Here is a 27031-nt window from a genome sequence, read left to right as displayed (position 1 = left end):
CTATCTATCTGGGAAAATATAGATAGATAGATAGCTCTAAATAAATAAATAATAATAATAGTAATATTAATGATAATAAATGTTTATTAATAAGTAATAAAAACAAATCTATCTATTTATCTATCTTGGGGAAAAATTATTTATTAAAATATTTGATAGATAGATAGATAGATAGATAGATAGATAGATAGATAGATAGATAGATAGATAGATAGATAGATAGATAGATAGATAGATAGATGTTTATTAATAAATAATAAAAACAAAAATCTATCTATCTTGGGGGAAAATTATTTATGAAAAAAATAATTAAAAAATAGAGAGATGGATGCATAGATAGATAGATCACAGCACAGCAATCTAAGACCATTCTTATTATAACCAACAAAGCTTGTTCATTGCTCCACATTTATCGTGCATGTTATAGATGCCTTCATTGATTAAAACCTGAGCGTTCTCATTTTACCGTGTCTCTAGCAGTGTAGACGGGACGTAAGTGAGCGGACAGGACTGTGTTTAGTTTAACATACGACTGCTGGCTAAAGCTCTCCCTACTGAAGTGTGCCTCGCTCTCTTCTGCCAGACTCCTGCAGCGCACGAGTAGTTGAAGGCAGTGGACGAGGACTTGAGCGCCGGCCAGATTTGACAAAGCAATGGGTCATCATCCGCAAACAATCCCAGCACGGGCCGCCATCTGTTTATGGGAGAGGACAGAACATGGATTCCTACAGTGTGATCGTCTATGACCCATACTTGAGCGCTTGTCAGTGTATACTACAGATTAGAGGTTGTTCATTCACATGACATTTCCAGTCTAAAGTGGTGCAAGGACTCTATTTTAGATGAATAAGTAAGTGGTAATAAGTAATGTGTACATTTTTCGTATTTTTCCTAAATATCATATTTTTTTCATTTAGTACTGCCAGCTACAGAAGATACATACATGTTTTCCAGAAAAAAAAATAAGTTTACCTTGATCTTCACATTCAAAAAGTGCATGGTTTTTCCTTCTGCGAGAATCAGTGAGCGTTTGAAACTTCTATAATAGTTGCATATGAGTCCCTCAGTTGTCCTCAGTGTAAAAAGATGGATCTCAATATCATACAGTCATTGTTGGAAAGGGTTTAAATACACAAAAATGCTGGGAAAACCTAAGAATTTGTAGGACCTTAAGGATTTTTATGAAGAACAGCAGGCAGTTTAACTGTTCAGGACAAACAAGTGACTCATGAACAACTATCACTAAACAAAACAAAAAAAAAAACAGCTATGGATCATTCATGTAACAATGCAGTATTAAGAATCAAGAGAATATAAACTTTCAAACATTTTTATAAATTCAACTATTATTCAACTATCATTTTCTTGTCGACTTTACATAAAACTTTTTTACAGTATGTAAAAATCTTATTCAGGTCAGTACTAAATAAACAAGAATATGCATTTTGTACGATCCCTCTTTTTATTTTGGTAAAATAATTAACATTTTGCAGATTCTGAAACAGGGATGTAAACTTTTTACCTCAACTGTATATATGTGAAAGTGGGGTTCTGTGGCATCCTTTTAATATCAGGACCATGTATATCATTTGGTTCCATTAACATAATAAACTATTTTGACATTAATTTTTAAATTAGCATTTAATCTTCTTTCAGTATGCTAATTATTTCTAATATGTCATAAAAGATTTTTTTTAATACAATTTAGAATGTTTTCCTATTTACTCTTAATTAGTTCCTCTTTTGTACAAGTCACATTAGATAAAAGCTTGTGCTGAATAAATGTAAATGCAAAATGTGAATGTAAGTTAAGAATAAACTAGTAATGATGTTTTATAAATTTAGAGCTTTTAGTAGAACATTAATGAACTGCATTATTGTTTTTTTTTTTTTTTCTTCTAATTACATTAAATTCAGACTGACAAACGGTTAACCTTTAGTGGTGTCAAACATAGCCTAAGGATGTGAATGTGCATTTTATTGTTATTGTTAATCACCATTTCCTCAAAACACACACACATTTGTCTCAAATGATATATTTAAAGTCCTTAATGGTGAATGCCAAGTGGAAGAAACCTTTACTACGAGGAGTACTCTCAAATTCAGGCAGTGTCACATTCATTAATTTGGTTATGAAAGATGTCTGGTTGTTTTGGCAAGCTTCAAGTTGTGAATTTCTGAGCTTCACACATGGATGAATCATTAGTGATTATGTTAAAGTTCATTAATGAGCAGAAATGTGTGCCTTTGAGGTTTCAATCCTAATGGAGTATACACAAAATAGACATTCAAGTCCTTTGGGTTTCATGGTTTCACTTAGTCTCTGAATTTGTTAAAAATATTAAATGCAATAAATCTACAATGCTATATGTAATATAGTGTAAGTCACATGAGAAGCCATCTGTAAAAAATGAGATATTTTATTTGTCATATATTTATGCTTGTACACCAGCAAAATAAAATGCATATCTATGATTCCATCGCAATTTCAGTGAACAAATAGACAGCATTCCTTCCCAAGATGCCACCTGCAGTGTGTGTCATGACGCAAACAGAACATAGCACGTATTTGGGGAGAGTTAAACATTTGTCTTTACTGAAATACTTAGAAACATAAAAAACAGCATTGAACAAATGTATCACTTTTAAAAGAAAAAAATATATATTGGGGGGGGGAAAGAAAAATCATGTCACTCCCCTTCGGTTTCTCATCGGCAACATTCCTGGGTGCTTTTGGCGCTCTGGTTTAGTTTAGTCATGATTTAAGGATTTTTTTTTTCTCTTTTTTTTTTTTAGTGGTTCATCTACAATAGTCACTTTCTGATCAACGTGTTTTGGAGGTGATGTGGGAATAGGGAACTCTCCGCAGTGTTGCTTAAACACAGCACATTAAAAGTACATAGAACAAACATTTGGGCACCGAGTTTTATATACATTAGATCTCATGTATTCTGTAAAGGCATCCATTTCTTTTAATGCGTCTTTAGCATTACAACTTATTCTCAACCATGCGGGGCAACGCGTAACCCCCTTCTCATCGTCTTTTGCCTGTCCATGTAGGCTACTGCAGGTATTTTGTGTCATTGTCAAGAGCAAACTGATGGACGAGAGTATGAACTAGGACAAAGCCAGAGACAACCAGAACAAGGGGAGAAAGAAAACAGCCAATACTTGAACGGTGGATCCGTGAGCCTTTAGACAATACTGGTCTGATTTGGGCTTTTTCGAGCACTTTTTTTTCTTTCTGGTTGGCGCTGTAGAAGGTTCCAGATTGTCCAGAAGATCTGGGTTGATTTTGTCCAAGGTCTGGTCGAGATTGTTGGACATGGTTCCCAGAGGACCGTCGTTGAGGCTCTGCTTGTTACGCGTGTCGTTTTTCGTTCGCTCCACCTCCCGAAACTTGGTCTTGGAGATGTTCTCCTTCTCTTTAAGGGGATTGTTGGTGATCTGCCGGCTGTTGTAGGATGAAGGATCCGGGAGGGACTTACTGGAGATAATGGAGGATTTGTCGTTATCCGAAAGACAGCACCTGGGAATGCTTTCGACAAGAGGATCATCAAGCGAGAGGAACTTCCCGGAGCGTGCCTTGGTGTTGAAGACGCTGGTTTGAACCTGCGACGGAGAGTCCACGCATCCTTCCAAATCGTCACTTTTCAGTCGCTTAAGATCCTTCCCATTTAGAGAGGTCGGAAGGTGGCACTCCAACTCGGAGCTGGAGCCTTTGAAGCGTTTGAACCAGTCCCACAGTGGCCTGGCTCGACAGTCACAAATCCATTGGTTCCCGTTGAGCCTCAGGTACTGAAGGGACACCAGCGGGTTCATGGCCTCTCCGGTCAACATCGTGAGGTTGTTGAAAAAGAGAAACAAGGTGGTCAACTTGCCCAGGTCATTGAACGCCCGCTGTTGCACGTGTACGATCCGGTTCTGGTGCAGAAGCAAACGGTCAAGGTTGATGAGACCACGCAGCATGTGATCGGTCACCACCTTGATCTTGTTGTTATGTAAGAATAGGTAGGTGAGATTGGCCAGGTCCAGGAAAGTGTCTTCGTGCAGAGCCAGAAGGTTATTATCCTGCAGGTAGAGATACTGAAGCGAGAAGAGTCCTCGGAAGACTCCCACCGGGAGCTCGGACAGCCCGCACCTGTGCAGGTGAAGGGTATGCAGCTTGGTCAGACCCCGAAACGCGGTGGGGCTGATGATGCGAAGGTTGCTGTTGTCGCCGATGTCTAACTCTTCCAGTCTCTCCAGCCCGTAAAAGGCCCCCGCCTCAATATGGCTGATGTTATTCGAGTACATCCACAGGACGGTGAGGTTATGCACTGAGCTAAAGCTGGTTGATCGGACCACTGTCAGTTTGTTGCTCTGGAGGAATATTCGCTGGCTACGGACGGGGATCTCGGTGGGAATGGAGAACAGACCCTGCTGTTGACAGGCCACCGTTGGCCTCGGCTCGCTGTAGCACACGCACTTGGCCGGGCAGCCGTTCATCACTGGCACCAGGTTAAGCCATAACACTAGGCAGAGGAGGCGACCACCTGTTGAGAAGACACAAAAGCCAAGGGGTCAGTTCAAGGTCAAGACAGCAGCTACTTTATTTGGCAGGAGACACGATTTCATGTTGTTGAATCTGTTGCTCTCCTGAGCAATTTTACATGAGCTGGAAAATATGAATGTCTAATTGTGATTATGTAACACATTTTTAAAAATACACTTTAAATGCATTTTTTTATTAACCTTTTATGTAACAAAAACACACAACACTCAAATAGACACAACAGTTCCTTCTGGTCATCGAATCTGATTAGTTGAGAGGAGTGTGATATTTTATTGAGTGTCATGGCGAATGCCCAAATCCACTATAATTGTATAAATAATAATGTTTTGGGGTCATGGAATGTAGTTTTAAGAGTTTTTTAGACGAGAATGTACTTGTTTACACTACAAATAAGCGGTTTGTTAATGAGCATTGGTATGAAAATAACAGCTGTGCCGATATACAGCCATATTGCACTGCTATTTATGTGATATTGCTCATATACACGCATACACACAAATATGCAGTTTTCAGGCTAAAAAAATAAAATAAACAGTTTTTTAAAATTATTAATGCAGCTTTGGTTAACAGAAACAACAAAAATATTTTGTTTTACTTGAAAAAAAACCTTTTTAAGTGGCTAACTGACAAATCAGTTTAAATCTAAAATAAATTTCTTAAAATGACATTTACAATGTGTTAGTATGGGTTAACATTTACATTGTTTGCTTTGCCTTAGTACAATGATCATTTAAAAATATTTTTTTATTAATAATCACACATTTTTACATATTTTTATATTTTATTAAGAATCAGCATGTTATTTTTATAATATCACTCATTTATTACAATATTGTTTTATATACTGTATGTGACCCTGGACCACAAAAGCAGTCATAAGTAGCACAGATATATTTGTAGCAATAGCCAATTATATATTGTATGGGTCAAAATTATCGATTTTTCTTTTATGCCAAAAATCATTAGGATATTAAGTAAAGATCATGTTCCATGAAGATATTTCGTAAATTTCCTTCCATAAATATATCAAAACTTAATTTTTGATTAGTAATGTGCATTGCTAAGAACTTAATTTGGACAACTTTAAAGGTGATTTTATCAGTATTCTGATTTTTTTTTTTTTTTTGCACCCACAGATTCCTGATTTTCAGATAGTTGTATCTCAGACAAATGTTGTCCATCAATGGACAGCTTATATATTCAGCTTTCAGATAATGCATAAATCTAAATTAAATAAAAGCCCTGTATGACTGGTTTTGTGGTCCAGGGTCACACATATCTGTCCATCTGGGGAAGAAAAAAATCATGCACATTGTAAAGAAATGATAGTAAATCTCTCCAGGAAAAGATTTCACCTTTAAAAAATACAAATGTAAATTTATAATCCATTTAAAAAGAGTTAAAACATTTAATTCAGTCACCGCAACCAAATGTGCTCTTATATACATTAAACAACTCTAAAATGGCTGCCTGCCTGTGAGTGCACGACCTGTCTGTACTTGTGCCTGCATGTGTGAATGCTACAGTCAAAAATGTGTGCCGCGGGATCCATTCCCATCCATCAGCCAACGCAAGCGAGAAAAGCCAGCCAATTGAGAGCACCGATAAATGAAACATTGGAGGGAGCCTTGAACAAAATTAGCTAGTGCTAATAGCAACGATGGAGCTAATCACATTCCAGCCAGCATGGAGTAAAGGGTTGACATTCAGTCTGTCCAGAGGAAGATAAGTGTGCTGTGGGTGTTAGATGCGTGGTTGGGTGAGATGGGACCAGGGGAAGGACTCAGGATGTTGGATCTGACTCTCATGGGAGTGTAGCAAGTGTGAACATGCTTGAAGTGGTTCTGGAGTGTTACAGATAAGATGGCCTCCTCTCATCTCTGATCTGAAGCCCAGTGGTCTGTGTGTGTGGATGTGGCACATATGTGTTTGAGGGTGGGTTTATCTACAGGAGGCACTCAGATAAGAAATGATTTTTATTCAGTCTTTCTTGAAGCCAGCCATTATGTAGGAGACCAGATGATAAAACATCTATCTATCACTATCATCTGAGAGACTGATGCAGAGAAACATTCATCTCTGGACAATTCAAGCTTCACATGTAGACAATCCTCAACATCTGAAGTCTAGAAGCCTTCAGAGAATATCAACTGCTATTCATCTGTTCATCCTTAGGAAGATAGATAGACATTGAGATAGAGAGTGAGAAAAAAGAGTGAGCAAGAACGAGCGAGAACATACTGTAGATAGATAATGTCTGCTTTTCCTAGATGAATAGTCTGTCTGTCCAGATGATAGACCAACTATTGAGATAGATAGATGGAAGGATTTATGGATGGAGTGACAGAACGACAGAACAATAAATAGATAGATGGATGGAGCGACAGAACAAAAGCTGGATGGATGGAGCGACAGAACAATAGATGGATGGATGGATGGAGCAACAGAACGATAGATAGATAGATAGATAGATAGATAGATAGATAGATAGATAGATAGATAGATAGATAGATAGATAGATAGATAGATAGATGATAGATGGAGCAACGGAATAATAGAATGATAGATAGAACAATGGATAGATTGATGGATGGAGCGACAGAACAATAGATGGATGGATATGTGGATGGATGGAGCGACAGAGCGATAGAACGATAGAGAGAACAATAGATGGATGGATGGATGGAGCGACAGAACGATGGATGGATGGATGTATGGATGGATGGATGGATGGACAGAACGATAGATAGATAGATAGATAGATAGATAGATAGATAGATAGATAGATAGATAGATAGATAGATAGATAGATAGATAGATAGATAGATAGATAGATAGATAGATAGATAGATAGATAGATAGATGTGTGCCGCAGATGGATGGATGGATGGATGGATGGATGGATGGATGGATAGATAGATAGATGGATGGATAGAACGATAGAGAGAACAATAGATGGATGGATGGATGGAGCGACAGAACGATGGATGGATGGATGGATGTATGGATGGATGGACAGAACGATAGATAGATAGATAGATAGATAGATAGATAGATAGATAGATAGATAGATAGATAGATAGATAGATAGATAGATAGATAGATATGTGTGCCGCAGATGGATGGATGGATGGATAGATAGATAGATAGATAGATAGATAGATAGATATGTGTGCCGCGGATGGATGGATGGATAGATAGATAGATAGATAGATAGATAGATAGATAGATAGATAGATAGATAGATATGTGTGCCGCAGATGGATAGATAGATAGATGGATGGATGGATATGTGGATGGATGGAGTGACAGAACAATAGATAGAACAATAGATAGATGGATGGATGGATGGATGGATGGATAGATGGATGGAGCGACAGAACAATAGATGGATGGATGGATGGAGCGACAGAACAATAGATGGATGGATGGATGGAGCGACAGAACAATAGATAGATGAATGGATGGAGCGACAGAACAATAGATAGAATGATAGAACAATAGAAAACGATAGATTGATGATGGATGGATGGATTGAGTGACAGAATGATAGATGATAGATGGACAAATGGATAGAACGATGGATGGATGGATTGATAGAGCGACAGAACGATAGGTTGATGATGGATGGATGAATGGAGCGATAGAATAATAGATAGATGATGGATGGATGGAGTGACATAAAGAATGATAGAATGATCTATCCATCCATCCATTCATCTTATCTGTCTATCCAGACAATGGACTGACTCTTTAGATAATCTATGTTTGTCTATATATCTATCCCTCCATCCCTTCATCCCGTCATCCCTCCATCTGGATGGACGGATGGATAGACTGACAGAACAACAGAACGATAGATGGATGGCGAAACAGAACAATAGATAGAATGACATCAATCTATATATCTGTCTATATGATGGACTGACAATAGCTCAATATCTTGTGACCATCCACCAATTGTTTCATTAGCCGTCATGTTTACATAATCAGGCCCATGTGCAAGATTTTCACGTGCACATACAGAAGGCAGAGGAGCCCGTGGATGCTCCTGCGCGGCTCCCTGAATCCTTCTCCGTCCCTCAATCTTGCAGCTTATTAAATGGAGCTTGCTTGAGGCTTGACAGCATCCCTGTGTTACACTTTCCCTCAAATATCCTCCCTCTCCCTCTGCCGCTCCTGTCATCTTCCACCAGTGAGCTGTCAGCCTTCCTCTCTGTCTTTCTGCTTCACAGCGCTTCTCTTTCACCCTCTCTGCCGATAAAAATATTCCATCGCCGCGCTTTGAAACGTTAGGCTTCACGAATCTACCAGACCTCCTGTTTTATCTTCTAGTCATTAGCGGACTATCCCCACCCACACAATGCACGGCGGAGACCCGCTTTCAAAGCTGCCTTTTTTTCATCCGTAGCCGACCATGCTAACCTTGCGGTTCCTCGGTGTCTTTCATCTGTTTAGTGCTGAGTAAAGCTACTCAAAATGTCATACGCCATCCTCCAATTATTTCAGTGCATTGTCTCGTCCCCTGGACAGTCACATCGCTGTGTCCTTTATTGCCGGGCGCCCTTCACTGTAAAGGCCATTTGGCAGACACTGACTACATACGAGCACTCAATGTTTTTCTACCTCGTCTCCATCAGTATGCCAGTCATGCCTCTCCTTTCTCTAATCCCAGTAAGGAGCCTCGCTTTGCCTTTTTATACTTCTCTTTTTCTCCTTTTCTGTCAAGGGGATGCCCGTATCCTGTCGTGCCATCGAAACAACAGGCCATTTCATAAAAGGTTATTGCATTGCAGCCCACAATCTAAACAGCACCATTCTCAAACTGTTTACCCACCTATTAGTTTTGCATTACCTCTGGTATTTTTCGAAACTCAAGAGAATCCCTCATAATAGCGCCGGCGCTCCAGCCGACCGCTTACTCGTTTTGCAGAGAAGCCGAGCTGCGTTCTCAGATGACGAGCTTATTAGCAGCACGCCATTCGACGTGCTGAGGACCACCCTCTTGCAAACCTGACAAGCCGAATGCTGTTTTCAGCTTTGCATAAAATGCACTGATTGCTGCTTGTCTCTCCACTTGTGTGAAAAGCTCTCATCCTGATATAAAAGACGCCACGGGAGAGCGAATAAACCATTGATAAACAGGGAGGCGAAATCAAGGACACTTCTCCGCTGTCTAATTGAATTATTTGTATGGAAAACAAAAGGAGACAGAATACTGAACAAGGGCTTGGGATAATTGTGCAGAGAGAGAGAGAGAGAGAGAGAGAGAGGCAGCAGGGACAAGTGGCAATCCCTGACTTAGCACATTTGCATATGTCTCTGGCATATGGAGAGCATGTAAACGAAATTTACACCATTTTTATCTCAAGCGTACAAGTGGGTTTGACAAGTAATAGCAGCAGCTGTCATGAGACCAACAGGGGTGTTTTGGACATGGAGTGGATGGATTTAACAAACTCCTAACTGCAAATTGTAAACTTTAATGGAACGTAGCTTGTCCTGCACAACGTTAGTATACTTATCTAAATATATAATCACAAATATTTGTAAAAACCCAACATTTCGCTCAAAACATGACAAAAATAGAAAATAAATGTTCAAATTAAATCTAATTCAAAATATTAACAAACTATAAAACGAAATCATCAGTACTTAAAGGGATGGTTCACCCAAACATAAAAAATATCATTTACTCGGCCTGAAATTTCTTTCTTCTGTTGAACACAGGTCAGCAGTGTGGCTGATTCTTGAAACCAAGTTTTGGTCCTAATGCCCGTTCGGTAAGAAGTTTTAATTCTTCAGGGGGGCGCTGTAGGCCTACTTCTAATAAAATAAAAGTAAATTACATAAATATCATTTAGACTATGTTTCTGATTAAATAAAGTCGAATCATGACCGTTTTGATTTAAAGGTCAGAATCTATAGCTCACTTGAATAAAAAAATAAAATAAAATAAAAAAACATGACACTTCAAATAAAATTATTTTATATTAAAGCAATAAGCCCCAAGTTGCATCCCTAAAAATAAATAAATACAGAAGTCAATGCTACCATCAACTGTTTAGTTGATTTCTACTTTTGTGTTCAGCAGAAGAAAGAAACTCAACTTGAGGCTGAGTAAATAATAACAGAATTTTCATTTTTGGTTCAACTATCCCTTTAAATATCATTCAACCTGGTCTCATGACGAAAACGTACCTCTGGGAACTTTTTCACAAGACGTGAAATACGCTCCACCATGTACGTTTCTTGACATATTCGATGTGAAATGTCCACTAGGTGGCGCTAAAAGAGTGTTTGTTTTTTTCTCCGGAACAGACGAACGTACATAGGTGCATTTTATGTGACATTGGGTTTGTATGTGGCACCGCAGTTCTGACTAAATGTCTGTTGAGTGGAATAATGGAGTAAAATAATGTGACATAAAAACGCAATTCCAAGCATGCCGTTTTCGCTTGTTTTTCGATTTCTAATCTTTCAGCTCTTTCATCGTAAGTCATGTTTTTGACGGGATTTGTACCCTAGGATTTCACACCCTAAGTCCAGTTCCGTGCCGGCTGAGCTACCGAGCAAGCTTGTCACGTCCAGAAAGCTAAACATATCAGAGTGTAATACTAATTATTAATGATTTCTTTCAATAATTAACATTTTTATTTAGAAAAATTTGTTGGCTTTGTTTTGATTGAGGCCTTAACCTAAATTTTGTTACATGTATGCATAAAAACACCAATGGTAAGAAAGAGTCATATCTTTTGCAGTTTTGCTTCTTAAGTAAATGCATTTGTATTAAAAACAAGAGTGCAAACACCATGTGACTTATGGGTTGGGCTTTTTTGACTTAGGAAACTTCACTGAAACATTCTAGCAACACCATGACAACCATCCTTGTTACGTCCGGAAAGCGAAACATATGTAGCTGTAATCATAACTGCATAACTGTGTCTGTTGGAAAGTGCAGTGATATGTACTTCACTGATATGGGCAGTGAAAAGTTCCCACAAATACGTTTTCGTCTTGAGACAAGGTAGATAACATTGGTACTGCTCTGTTTGTACTACCAACATGAATGATGCCTTAAATCATGTAACTTCAAACTGATCAGACTTTGATGTGGACAATGAAAATGGGTAGAAACTGTATGACCTATATACCGGAAACATTTTTTTTTTTTTAATCAGTGTTTTTATTTTATTTTCTATTAAACAATCCTTAAAACAAGATAATGTTGGTTCAGTATTGTAAATAATAATAATAAATACTAGTACACTAGTACTAGTATTCACTCTCAGAAAAAAAGGTACAAAAGCTGTCACTGGGGAAGTACCTTTTCAAAAGGTACTAAAATGTACCATTTGGGTATTAATAAGCACAATATAGGTACAAATATGTACCTTTAAGGTACTAAAATGCACCCTTTAGGGGTAAATAAGGTACAAATATGTACCTTTTGAAAAGGTGACAGCTTTTGTACCTTTTTTCTGAGAGTGAATACCAATTATAAATACTAGCTATAATTGTAATTTAAACAAAATTATAATTGTAAGATTTTTATTTATCAGATTTTGTTTTTGTTGTGATTTCAGCTTAAACCCCACTAAATTGTGTTAGATGCATGTGAGAATTGTCATATCTTTAGCAGTTTTGCTTCTTAAGTAAATGCATCTTTATTGAAAACAAGAGTGACTTATGGGTGGGCTCTTTTGACTTGGGCAAGCATTCACCCAGAACATCCTAGCAACACCATGACAACCAGCCTGAACACCTTAGCAAATGCATAAAAAATGCTTTGGCAACCAGCCGCCCTAGGACTGCATTGACAGGTTTTGCGGGCATCTGAGTTGCCGCCAATTCATTCCCCGTCAGCGCCATTTTCTGCATTACATGAATATACGGCATTACTCATTTCCGTATAGTTGACATTAATTAGACTCATTACCTCTGAATAAACAAATGAGCGACAGTGCCAACATCTTAATCATGGAGCTAAATATAAAAATAAATTCACCACATTTCTTCTCAGCCTCTTTAGCACCCACTGGTTCCGCTTCGTTGTGAGCTTTCTGAAGGCCAATTAACCGCAGAATTTAAGTACCAATTAATATCGAGTGCCAAGTTTAGATGTAGAGAGAAAGAAAAAAAGTGATCGAGACTTAGTCTAAGTGTTGACGTACAGCACTAGACAACACATTTAAGTGAAATGACTCATTTTAGAGACTGGAGTGAATACCTGGATTGAGATTTTATGACTTTTACTAATTGAAAATTACAGCTCAGTAAAGTACATTCAATTAATTTGCTACATTGCTGCTGCTTTAATTTCTAATGTTCAAGACTTGGGGGGAAAAAATATAGATATATTATATTATATGTGACACTGGAACACAAAACCAGTCATAAGAGTCAATTTTTTGAAATTGAGATTTGTACATCATCTGAATAAATAAGCTGAATAAATAAAATTTTCATTAATGTATGGTTTGTTAGGATAAGACAATATTTGGCCGAGATACAGCTATTTGAAAATCTAGATTCTGATGGTGCCAAAAATTCAAAATATTTAGAAAATGACCTTTAAATTTGTCCAAATGAAGTTCTTAGCAATGCATATTACTAATCAAAAAATAAGTTTTGATATATTTATGGTAGGAAATTTACAAAATATCTTCATTGAACATGAAAAATAGATCATTTAGACCCATACAATGTATTTTTAGCTTTTGCTACAAATATACCTGTCACGTATTGGTCGTCTTGTCATCATTAACTCTTGCACTACACATCATGGACTTCATTCCCCACAAGCCACTGCACTAATCACTGCACTGCCACTGCACCCTCCTTGTGACAGAAAACTTCGGCCCTACAAGGATCCAGCAGCTATTGTGGAGTTATTCGGTTCCAGCATGGATTCAGCTGTACAGATCATGCGTCTCAAGCAGGGTGAGCGGTCTATTGAGGATTACGTTATGGACTTTGTGGAATTAATTAAGCAGACTTCTATGGATAATCTGTGTCTGATGATATTTTTTCATGGAGGACTTTCTGAACCACTCCGCTCCTCAATGCCACTTTATGAACCTCATTGGGCTTTAGAACACTACTTGGACATTGCACTTCAAATGACTGGCTCACCTTTAACTGTGGGTGATCTAGAAGAGCAACCGCCCAAGTCTGTAAGCAAGATGGCCTCCCTTCTAGAGTCTTTTCACAAGATGACCTCCCTTCTAGAGTCTGTTCGCAAAATGGCTGCCCTTCCAGAGTCTGCTCTCAAGATGGTCACCCTTCCAGAGCCATTGCACAAGATGGCTGCCCTTCCAGAGTCTCCGCTGGTCCCGCCCGGCCTTCCAGAGTCTCCGCTGGTCCCGCCCGGCCTTCCAGAGTCTCCGCTGGTCCCGCCCGGCCTTCCAGAGTCTCCGCTGGTCCCGCCCGGCCTTCCAGAGCCTCCGCTGGTTCAGCCCAGCCTTCCAGGGTCCCCGCTGGTTCAGCCCAGCCTTCCAGAATCTCCGCTGGTTCAGCCCAGCCTTCCAGAGCCTCCGCTGGTTCAGCCTGGCCTTCCAGAGCCTCCGCTGGTTCAGCCCAGCCTTCCAGAGCCTCCACTGGTCCCGCCCGGCCTTCCAGAGCCTCCACTGGTCCCGCCCGGCCTTCCAGAGTCTCCGCTGGTCCCGCCCGGCCTTCCAGAGTCTCCGCTGGTCCCGCCCAGCCTTCCAGAGTCTCCGCTGGTCCCGCCCGGCCTTCCAGAGTCTCCGCTGGTTCAGCCCGGCCTTCCAGAGCCTCCGCTGGTCCAGCCCAGTCTTCCAGAGTCTCCGCTGGTCCCGCCCGGCCTTCCAGAGTCTCCGCTGGTCCCGCCCGGCCTTCCAGAGTCTCCGCTGGTTCCGCCCAGCCTTCCAGAGCCTCCGCTGGTTCAGCCCAGTCTTCCAGAGCCTCCGCTGGTTCCATCCAGTCGTCCTGAGGCTGGCCTCGTCACTCCGTCCTGCCGGCTCTGTGGACCTCCTCCCTCCCGTGGGCACAGCCTCGATCCTCTGTCACTCCGGCTCCACTGCGTACCTCCGGACCTCCATCTCCGCCGGGGTCGCCAGAGCCTTGGGTTCCGCCTTGGCCCTCCGGATCCTCGGTGTCACCTAGGATCGTCGACTCTCCGGTTCTCCCTCGGGCTCCACCGGCTCCACCTCCGTCGGTCGGCCCCATGCAGGAGCCAACCCTTCCTCCGCCATGGCTTCTCCCTCCGTCGGCTCTGCCTCAGTTCATAGTTCCAGTACCCCCACATGGACCTGGCCCTCCATCCCTCCCCCTGTTCCGCCTCCGCTCCACCACCCTCCGGGTTTCATTAGGTGGTTAGAGCGTCTGGAAGCCGCTCCTTGGGGAGGGGCTCTGTCACGTATTGGTCGTCTTGTCATCATTAACTCTTGCACTACACATCATGGACTTCATTCCCCACAAGCCACTGCACTAATCACTGCATTCACCTGCTCCTTGTTTCTCACTGCACTGATTACCGCTCACAGCTGCACCTCATCACACTGACTGCATTTAAGCTTCTCACACACACAGCCACCTTGCGAAGTCTTATTGTTCCGTATGGTCTTTATTTCCGAGCGTTTCTTCCCGAGTTTGTTTTCCCTGTGTTTTGATTCCTGGACTCCTCCCCGTGTTTGATTCTCGCTGCCAGCCCCGACCTTTCTGCCTGTTTTTTGACGACGATTTCTGCCTGCCCCTTTGTGTTTGTTTTGTTGAATAAATGCTGCAAATGGATCCGAACGTCTCTGACCCTCCTTGTGACAATACCTGTGCTACTTATGACTGGTTTTGTGGTCCAGGGTCACATAATGTATTATATGATATTATGTGATATTATGTGATATTATATTATTTAATATTATATGCTTACACAAATAATATCTATTGTCATTGACATTTTTCCCAGAGAACAAGAAAAATATGAACAAGATGAGTAAAGTTCGCAGACGAACTTTGAAGTTGGCTTGAGAAAGCCTTGTCTGAAAGTTTGAAATGGCTTTTAAAAACTTAAAGCATGTTGTTAGCATGATTAACAAGTTACTAGCATGATTCTAGCATGATACTAACATGTTGCTTACATGTTTCTAGCATAAGCATGTTACTAACATGTTTCTAGCACGATAAGCATGCTACTAGCATGTTTCTAGCACGATTAGTGTGTTATTAGCATTTTTCTAACATGATTATCATGTTACCAGCATGTTGTTAGCATGATTAGCAAATTACTACCATGTTACTGACATGGTTATCATTTTACTAGCATGGTTAGCAAGTTACTAACAGGATTCTAGCATGATTAGCATGTTACTAGTATGTTGCTAACATGATTAACATGTTATTAGCCTGTTAGCATTATTAGCAAGTTACTAGCATAATTCTATTCTATTCTATGATTAACATGTTACTAACATGTTTCTAGCATGATTATCATGTTACCAGCATGTTGTTACCATGATTAGCAAATTACTACCATGTTACTGACATGGTTAGCATTTTACTATCATGGCTAGCAAGTTACTAACATGATTCTAGCATGATTAGCATGTTACTAGTATGTTGCTAACATGATTAACATGTTATTAGCCTGTTAGCATTATTAGCAAGTTACTAGCATAATTCTATTCTATTCTATGATTAACATGTTACTAACATGTTTCTAGCATGATTACCATGTCACTAGCATGTTTCTAGCATTATTAGCAAGTTACTGTCATGTTACTAGCATGGTTGTCAAGTTGCTAACATGATTCTAGCATGATTAACATGTAACTAACATGTTTCTAGCATGATTACCCTGTCACTAGCATGTTTCTAGCATTATTAGTGTGTTATTAACATGTTGTTAGCATGATTAGTAAGTTACTAGCATGATTCTAAAATGTTACTAACATGTTTCTAGCATTATTATGTTACTTGCATGTTTCTATCATGATAAACATTTTAATAGCATGTTGTTAGCATGTTTAACAAGTTGCTAGCATGATTCTAAAATGTTACTAACATGTTTCTAGCATTAGTATGTTACTAGCACGTTTCTAACGTGATTAACATGTTAATAGAATGTTGTTAGTATGTTTAACAAGTTACTAGCATGATTCTAAAATGTTACTAACATGTTTCTAGCATTAGTGTGTTACTAGCATGTTTCTAACATGATTAGCATGTTACTAGCATGATTAGCAAGCTACTAGCATGATTCTAGCATAATTAGCATGCTATTAGATTAGAAATATTAGAGTGGAAGCTTAAATGAGTTTGAAGGATACCCAGGGTGGTTGCTAGGGTACCCGGGGTGATTGCTAGGGTGTTGCTATGCGGTTGCTAGGGTAACTGGGTGGTTGCTAGGGTGTTGCTAGGCAGTTGCTAGTTGTCACAGATCTTTACTATGGAGTGTTATAGAGTTCTTAGCCTGATTTAGCCCTTAGCTAATGACTATTAGCATGTAGCTATTCACTGCTAGCATGACTAATTTGTCGGAAGTTCTATTTGCTAGCATGAGCCAAAAGAAGCAACTCCCGTGTCTATGCGATATTCTGATGCAAAGATATATGCTAAATGGTTGCTAGGGTACTCTGTTTAGTTGCTAGGAAGTGGCTTGGCAGCTGCCAGTGATGATACTCCAAAGTCTACTTGTCAGTATGAATGATATAAACCAACCCCCATGTCTCTATGACTTTCGGATCTGAAGATATGCCTGAGTGGGTTTGGGTTGCTAGGGTGCTTGATAATGGTTGCTAAGGCGTGGCTAGGAATAGGTTAAGGTGATTCATGATTGGCTGTTTTCTGCCTGAGTCAAACAAGCCCACCCCCATGTCTCTATGACACTGTGATCCAAATATATCCATCTGGGCCGTTATAATGGTCGTCTATGGGATCAGTTGCTAGGGTGCTCTAAATGGTTGCTAGGGCGTGGCTTGTCAGCTTCATGATGCTCCTGAGAGTCTGATTGGTTGTCTAAATAAAATGAGCCCGCCCCCCCCATGTCTCTATGACACTGTGATGCAGAGTTATGTTCAATGCAAAATTCCTATGTAAATTACCATAGTAGGAAAAAAAGATGCTTTTCATGGGCCATCCCTCACCATAGTAAGTCAATGGGGCAACTTTGGGGGGGCTCTTGCGCCCAATGGGTACAACTTATACCCCATTGCGTGGTATATCTCGCACAGCTTGCCAGCCTCTCCAAATGTGGTGAATCACGTGTTTCTACGAAATTCTCACTTGGTGCTACATCCCGTCAAAGTTGGCCGCAATGCGTTGTCTGTGGGATTTTTGGGCCGAATTTTCGCCCCGTGTACGATCATCGTATGCCCGATCGCTTATAAAAGTCATAGCACACCATTCCTCAATAGGCCGCACGATTTGACGCCCGTTTCGTGGTTCTAAGACAAAAACTGCGGGACGAGTTATGTGCCGAAGTTTGTACGGAAGAAAAAAAATAAGTATGTGAGATAATAATAGTGATGCTTTGCCTATGGCAAGCACCACTAATAAGATCAAATAGTAGATCTTTGTATGCCTAAATTGCACTAAAGAGGATGTCAGAAACATTAAACGTCATCATGCTACCCAGGTAAACTTATCTACTTATTAGTCTCCTTTTGCAGCATCGCTGTGTTTATAATTTCACTCTTGTAAACTATTCTCACCCAAACTTTCAGGTATTGTTTTTTTTTTAAAGACTAATAAGACTAAAAAGAGCTGTCAGAAACTAGAAATGTTGACACTGAGGTCGTGACCATGTTGTTTTTTGTTTATAGCTTTAGCTTTTTACTTCTGCCAACTGCATTTAGGCTTCAAAATTAATACAATTTGTTGGTCACAGAGCTTATTTTCTACAATAATCCAAAATCCAATGGAAAAATCCTATTGGGTTTTTGTCAAGGGAGCCAGGGTGATACTAACTTCACGGTTGGCCTAAAAAACTACAGCATCACTGCAGCGCTCTATTACATGTGACACAATGACAAAACAAACTGTTCAGATCAGATACAGCTTTAAACAACACACACACACACACACACACACACACACACACACACACACACACACACACACACACACACACACACACAGCCAGAAACAGCACTGGTCTGATGAACCGTTCAGGAATAACAGTACCTGTCTAGCTTTTTCCTCTCTGTGACTGGATGGACCAAGTCTCTAAACACCCGGTAGGCATTATTGACCCGTAAACACGGACAGTCATGAGCTCAAACGTACAGTATGTATCTGCCTCTAGTTCCAAACTGTGTGTTGGTGTGGATGTAGGTGTTGTAGCTGATGGCAGGCTCTTCTCTCTCGGCTCCTCTCAATGCTTTTGCTAATTGCTACTTTCTTCTTCCTCCCTGCGGCAAAACCCGTAATATAATTTCACCTCTTTTGTCTGCTTTCCCATTTCCTTATTTGACTTTGTTTTAAATCCACTTGGACTCTTTTCTGTTCCTCTTGTGACCTGAGTGACTACTGCATGGGTCAAAGCACTTATAAGTCTGTTGTAAGAGCCACAGAGGTTAAGAATGAGAATTCTTGCAGACAGTTTTAATAGGTTTTTTGTTGTTGTTGAGTAATATATTTTAAAAAGCCTAAAAGAGAGACGCTTTAAGCTTAAGTTACTTACAAGAAGTAAAATGCACAATCACTGATTGCCATTTTACTTGATTAATTAAAACCCAAAAGTACACATTAGGTTGGGATTGTCTTTTTTCAAATTTTGAAGACTTTTTTGCTGACCAAGGTTGCAATTCTTTGATCAAAAATACAATAAAAACAGCAATATTTTGAAGTATTATTACAATTCAATATAACTGCTTTCTAATTTTATATACATATTAAAATGTAATTTATTCCTGTGATGGAAAACTACATTTTCATCATCATTACTCCAGTCTTCAGTGTCACATGATTCTTCAGAAAGCATTTTTTTCTGTGCTACTTAATTTTTTTCTGGAAACTGTGAAACATTTTTAGTATTCGTTGATTAATAGAAAGTTCAAAGGAACAGCATTTGTTTAAAATATAAATCTATTATAACATAAATGTAATCTCTGATTGACACTTTTAATCAATTTATTCCCTCTTTACTGAATAAAAATTATTAATTTTTTTTTAGGAGGGAAAAAAATGTCAGGGCACCAAGCAAGCCAGGATAGAATGGGGGAAATATGCAAATATGAAATCTATTTTATTTTTTCTCAACTTCCGTTTTATTTTTTATTTGATCTTTTTCTCATTTTATCCACATTCTGGATTCAGTTTTTTATGGTTAAATTCAATTTTATTAATCAAAAAGCATGTCTAATTAATTAAAATCATGAAAGTTACACTATTAAACAGTAGTTTATTACAAGTTTAACAAAAATGTAAAAATTTTAAGGCTCTATGAAATATATTTTTTTTTCTCAATTTCAGTTTTATTTTCACCAAAGTCTGTTTTTCATTAATTGTTTTTATTTAAAATGAACAACTGTGTTGTGTATTTACATTTCTCTAAAAAATAAATTCTGGTTAATATTTCTCCTGGTAAATATTCCTTTTAATATAATGTTTTAATAATAATTTCATTAGTAGTAGTAGTACTATCATTACATTAAGTAATATTTCTGTCACAATTTCTTCAAGTTAAACCGAACCTTTATTTTAACAGGTTGCTGTGAAGACCCATCAATTTCTTTTTGTATATGATATAATGATAGTTTTACTCAAAAGAATCGGTAAAATGCTCATGAAGTGACTTTCAGTTCCTTTTTTAGAAATACTGTGTTGTGTATTTACATTTTTCTGATCAATAAATTCTGGTAAATAATGCTCCTGGTAAATATTCCTTTAAATAGAATGTTTTAATAATGATTTTATTATTAGTAGTAGTACTATCATTACATTTAAGTAATATTTCTGTCACAATTTCTTCAAGTTAAACCAGACCTTTATTTTAACGGGTTGCTGTGAAGACCTTTAGGTTTCTGTTTGTATATGACATAATAATAGTTTTACTCAAAAGAATCGGTAAAATGCTCATGAAGTGACTCTCAGTTCTAGAAATGTTGTTCATATACTCATATATTGAGGCGGCAAAAGCTGTGTCACGCTTCAGTATTTTTGTGGCTTAAATTCAGAGACATTAGTCCATATCTTGTTTTTTAACTAAGTGTACTGACCTACTTTAGATGTATCTATCCAAAATTTGTCAAATTCCGTGTTATACATTAAATTCCATTTTTCTGACTGCATTTCATGATTCCTTCCGCGTTTAAAAAGAATCCTTAAACATCTAGACATACATACAGTATTTTACCACACATCCTCGGGACATAAAAGATTAGGACACCAGAAAAAGATAAAGGGCAGAGGAGCGGGACATTTAGAAGAGATATTGGGTGAGAGCAAAGAGGCAACAGCAAAGGTGACAGAGATGAAAGGTGTTGGGACAGAAACGTAAAGACGGATGCTCAAGGAGAACAGATGCCCAAGCTTTCTGCAGTAACATTGAGCATGAGCTGTGGAATGCAGATGATTTTATTGACGCTGGAGCAAAGCGAAGCAGATCAGGACTTATTTGTGTCTGCCGTCTGTACCACATGCTCTAAGTTTGCCAGATGGTTCATGAATAACAGAGAATCGAGCAGGTTGCGGAAAAATAAATAAAGAAGCGCACACAGACACTTTGGTTTACTATTGAAGCCAGAAACATACTTTATGCAAGTTCACAAATGCATAAACATAAATGCCTAGCCAACACATTCCCATTATACAAAAGTAGGAATACTTTTTCTAAAGCAAGCAAGCCATTTTAGGTCGATTTCCCTCATTTTCTGGATTAATATACATATATTTTTTGACCAATGTTCATCAAGGCTACATTTATGATATTAAAAACTACAGTAAAACAATAATATAATGAAATAGTATTAAAATTTTAAATAACCATTCACTATTTGAATATATTTTATTTTTTTGTGATGCAAAGCTGAATTTTCAGCATCATTGCTCTAGTCTTTAGTGTCACATGATCCTTCAGAAATCATTCTAATGTGCTGATTTGCTGCTTAAGAATCTTTTAGTAATACTATCAGTCTTAAAAAGCTTATACATTTTTTTGTGGAAACCTTTATTTCCAATATAGGCACTGTAACCACTGCTCAAAATGAGAGAGTTATGTTTCAGGTCCAAAGCACTTGACCCAATCTGATTAGTATATTAAACACATTAATATTCTAATAACTTCTAATAACACTTTCCAGCTCTCTCTCTCCCTTTCTTCTCCTCCCACCCATGCAATGCACTTCTCTTGCTAGCTATTATGATTTCCCAGCCCATTTCTCACAAGCCCACAACATGCTCCACCTGGATTATGAGCCAAAATAAACACAAACACAACCATGTTATATTCATAACTGTTCCCAAAGCTTCATCAACAGTCAGCATAGTCATAACTAATAGTTTTAGTACTCAGAGGCTAGTGTTATACCTTAGAGAGGTAATATTGCATGCAATCTGCATCTCTGCAGAATCAGAGCCATAAACCATTAATAGTTCCTTGCTACTGCTATGAGTGTTATTATGGTATTATGTATGTGCGATTATAGTTTTTAGTCACATTTTGAATCAGCTTTTGTTTATACTTTTAGGTTTTGTTTTCATTTTAGTTAAGATTAGTGATTTTGGTATGTGGTTTTGTTATTTTATTTGTTTTTTTTTTATCACTAGGTTTGATTTATTTTTATTTCAGTCTTAGTTTTAGTCCAGTTTTTTTTTATTAGCTCATTTTAATTTGTTTTAGGAATTTTATGTGGTTTTGTCATTTTTATTAGTATTTTTATAACACTAGGTTTAATTTATTTTTTGTTTCAGTTTATAGTTTTTAGTAATATTTTGAATTAGCTTTTGTTTATACTTTGTTTTCATTTTAATTTAACTTATGTTTTAGTAATTTTGTTATGTGGTTTTGTCATTTTTATTACTAGGTTTGATTTATTTTTATTTTAGTTTTAGTTCGGTTTTATTTTAGTTTTTAGTAATATTTTGAATTAGCTTTTGTTTATACTTTTAGGTTTCATTTTAATTTAAGTTTTAGTAATTTTATGTGGTTTTGTAATTTTTATTATTTTTTATATCACTAGGTTTAATTCATTTTTATTTCAGTTTTAGTTTTATTTTATAGTTTTTAGTAATATTTTTAATTAGCTTTTGTTTATAGTTTGTTTTCATTTTAATTTTACTTATGTTTTAGTAATTTTGTTATGTGGTTTTGTCATTTTTGTTTTTTAATATCACTAGGTTTGATTTTTTTTTATTTCAATTTTAGTTCATTTTAATTTTAATTAAGTTCTAGTCATTTTGTTTTGTGATTTTTGTCAATTCTATTGTTTATATATATATATATATATATATATATATATTATATATATATATATATATATATATTCATATTCCTAGGTTTGATTTATTTTTATTTCAGTTTTATTTTTATTTAATAGTTTTTAGAAATGTTTAGAATTAGCTTTTATTTATAATTTTAGGTTTCATTTAAATTTTAGCTACGTATTTGTCATTTTGTTATGTGGTTTTGTTGTTTTTATTATTATTATTATTATTATTATTATTATTATTATTATTATTATTAATAATATCACTAGGTTTAATTTATTTTATTTTCCAGTTGTAGTGCTTCAACTTAAACTAAATTAGAAATTTTGTTTTGGTAACTAACAGAAATACGTTTTTTAAATCTCATATTAATATATATTTTTTTTTATTTCAGTTTTATTACAAAAAAAGCAATATATATATATATATATAATATATATATATATATATATATATAATAAAAACAAAACAACAATAATAACCATAATAAAAGTTTTCTGATAAGAAAATACATTTTATAGTTTATGTTTTAGTTAACTTTTAATACTTTTGTATTATTTTGGAATATTATAGTATATATTAATGTTTTAGAATTAGTTTTTCTTTCATTTTCCTATTTTATGTAGAATAAAACTTGTTCTATTTCTTTCCACTTTTGTTTAATTGTTTACCTAATATTTATATTTAATGATACAATTTAATAGTAATATTTTATTTCAGACTTCTTTCAAATAACAGAAACAATTTTAAATCATTTGGTTTTAGTTAACAATAACACAAGCATAGCAAAGCTAGCATATATGGATTTTACACAGGGTCTTAAAGTAATTTTTAATTAAAATATTAATACATTTGTTTATACTTTCAGATTTCAATAATCTAGCACTTTTATCATGTCTAAATCCATTATGCAAAACATATTTCTGCTCAAATCTGTATCCAATTCTGTCTGGAACTGCTCAAATGTTTCCATGCTTAGGTAAAAAGTTGGTTGTGAGGCATTTGAGAAGTTTTGATTTTAGGATTCAAATCAAATTTATTCATCTCTAAAGTCAAGCTATATTAGTACATAAACCACGGCAGGGTGGTGAGCCATACCTTTCAGATACCTCGGATCCGGCATATTTACTCCACTACAAAGACACATTTAGTTTCAGATAGCTAACCCTGTGGACAGATCTGTCAAAATAAAAACGCTCCTCTACGCCTGCGCTCCCATGAAAAATACATTGAGCGGCATGCCAGGCGCGCTGCTTTCATCACAATGTAAACAATTTATTTTCTGTGAGTCGAGACGTGCGCTTGGAAATCCCCCAACTTCAGCGAGACTGACAGTGGCATCTTTTTAGGTGCCTAACTTAATGAGATCCTGGACTGGCGGATAAACATGCTAATTCAGTTTTGGGTGGCAAAGTGATTCGAAATGCAGTCTAGAGTAAAAACATCTGCGAGTTTAAATAGTTGCACGTTGGAAGCAAATTGAAAATTGGCTCGGCGCACAAAGCGCTGTCATTCATTCAGGCTTTTCTCACCCAATATATAAACAAGCACACGCTTGTGCTGGAACTGTATCTCCACGCTGTTCATCACAATGGAGAAATCTTTCAGCGCGACAGAAGTCGACACTCCTAGAAGGCAGCGTGTTTCTCTGAGCATTTAATCATGATTACAGATAACTGAGGACGGGCTCTCATCTAAAGAGGGTCATCAACTGGCCATTATCTTGAGTACACAAACAACACTTTCATCCAAATAAACGGCTGAAAAGTGGCTTGAGCTGTGAGTGGAGGACAGGACAGAGAAATTAAAATAAATCGTTTGCTTGCTAGGCTCATTTTATTAACTATATATGTACATTTTGTTCTGTAGTCAGCAATAATTCCTGTCCTCATCTCTCACGCTGATGTAATCGCTGAGTATTGCTTGTTAGTACATTTATTATTGAGATCATAACCCACAGTTCATATAGTAACAGGCCCTGGTGTGTGGCTTCTACCTAGAGAGCAGTAAAACCTATTAAACAGGCCCTTTTCTACACTCCTGTAGCATTTTATCTCCTAAATTCAATTTTTAATGAGTCAAGGTTTCTTGCAGCAAACACAAGCATTTTTTGTTTTTCACAAGTTTTTTTACTCTTGGAATTAAACAAGCTTACTCTGCCTTCTAAGACTCATTATGTAAATTAGATTTGTTCTGATTGGCTCACATTTTTGCATGTGAAATGAGTAACAATGTTAATCCCACCCTTCTAATCACCTGCCATTTGGAAATTTTATTCACACTCCAATCAATTCCTGATGACATTTTTATTTTTTGATGAATATCCCATTTCTATGGAAGCTTATTACTGCCATGAAATAAAAATATAAAGTTATTCTGAATTTTTACTGTGAATTTTGAGTTTACATCTAGCAATTCTGACTTCTATAATTCTGCATGTGCATGATCAGATCAAGTGACTAAAAATTTAACTTAGAATTGTGAGGGAAAAAGTCAGAATTGCGGGATAAACTCAGAATTGTGAGATAAAAGCCAGAATTATAAAGTAATACTCAAAAGTCTGCGGAAAAAAGTCAAAATTATAAGATAGAAACTCTGAGTTTTTAGGGCAAATAATCAGGTTTGCAAGATAATAGAGATTGTGAGAAATAACTATGAATTCTGAAAAAAAAAAAATCAAAATTGTGAGAAATAAACTCGGAATTCTGAGAGAAAATGTAAATTGTGAGAAAAACTCTGAATTCTGAGAAAAAAAATTCAAAATTGTGAAAAAAACTCTGAATTCTGAGAAAAATGTCAGAAATGTGAGAAATAAACTCAGAATTTGGAGAAAAATGCCAGAATTGTGAGAAATAAACTCGGAATTTGGAGAATAAAATGTCAGAATTGTAAGAAATGAACTCGGAATTCTGAGAAATTTTGTTAAAATTGTGAGAAATAAACTTGGAATTTGGAGCAAAAAAAATCAGAATTGTAAGAAATAAACTCGCAATTCTGATAAATTATGTTAGAATTGTGAGAAATAAACTTGGAATTTGGAGAAACATGTCAGAATTGTAAGAAATAAACTCAGAATTGTGAGAAAAATGTTAAAATTGTAAGAAATTAACAGAATTCTGAGAAAAAAAAATCTGAATAGTGAAAAATTAACTGAATTCTGAGAAAAATGTCAAAATTGTGAGAAATAAGCTCAGAATTTGGAGGAAAAAATGGTCAGAATTGTAAGAAATAAACTTGAAATTCTGAAAAAAAAGTCAATTGTGAGAAATAAACTCAGAATTCTGAGAAATTATGTCAGAATTGTGAGAAAGAAAACTCAGAATTGCAAGATATAAACTCAGAATTCTGAGACAAAATGTCAGAACTGTGAGAAACAGAATTCTGAAGAAAAAGTCAGAATTGCAAGATATAAACTCACAATTCTAAGAAAAAAAGTCAGAATTGTGAGATATCAACTCAGTAAAAATAAATGTGCAAATTAAAAGTCATTAAAAAGTTTCAGAATTCACAAGTCACAATTCCTTTTTCTTATATTTTTATTCCATTGTGGAAATAAGCTTCTGTGCTTTTTACTTGTAAATATGTCACGTTATGCATAAAAGATGGTGCAAACATTTACTTTAATGTGACATCAACACCATCACAACTTCAGAACTATTGCTCATTTTTGCAGCTTTTAGAGGATGTTTTTGTTGAAAACATCAAACTCTATTTCAAAAGTGCTAATCATGTTTCCCATTAAAAGTCCCCATTAAAACTTTCCAAGCCATTACATACTCTTTCATTGGATGCGGCAAACGAACTGTGCTTGGTCACACATACTGTATAAAACATATTTCACATCATTACCTTTTTAACCTTCTTTTCAGGCCGTACTAGACCATTAATGATGGCAGTGATAAGATTTCACTCACTGTATCCACCTGTAGCAGTCAAACCAACACAAGACTCGACGACCTCTCAAATTTCGATGAACTCTGGATAAAAATAGCTGAATGGCACCGTGGAGCTGTCAACTGTCAATATTGAGCTCCTGTGATTAAGTGTTTGAACGAGAGCGTCTCGCTGTCTCGCTCTGTGGTCAGCTGGAGG

General features: G+C 37.0%; 1 protein-coding gene across 1 annotated transcript in view; it reads right to left on the bottom strand.

Annotated features, from left to right (window-relative positions):
- Window positions 1-2402: 2402 nt before the first annotated feature.
- rtn4r (reticulon 4 receptor) overlaps window positions 2403-27031 on the bottom strand; it is a 106490-nt gene continuing 81861 nt past the window's right edge. The window contains exon 2 of the mRNA XM_073840952.1: window positions 2403-4535. Within this exon, the coding sequence (XP_073697053.1) occupies window positions 3118-4535 (1418 nt within the window). The 3' untranslated portion in view covers window positions 2403-3117. The remainder of the gene's footprint in view (window positions 4536-27031) is intronic.

Source organism: Garra rufa, chromosome 5, assembly GCF_049309525.1.
Source record: "Garra rufa chromosome 5, GarRuf1.0, whole genome shotgun sequence".
NCBI classification, from domain to species: Eukaryota; Metazoa; Chordata; class Actinopteri; order Cypriniformes; family Cyprinidae; genus Garra; species Garra rufa.
This window is presented reverse-complemented; position numbering and strand designations above follow the sequence as displayed.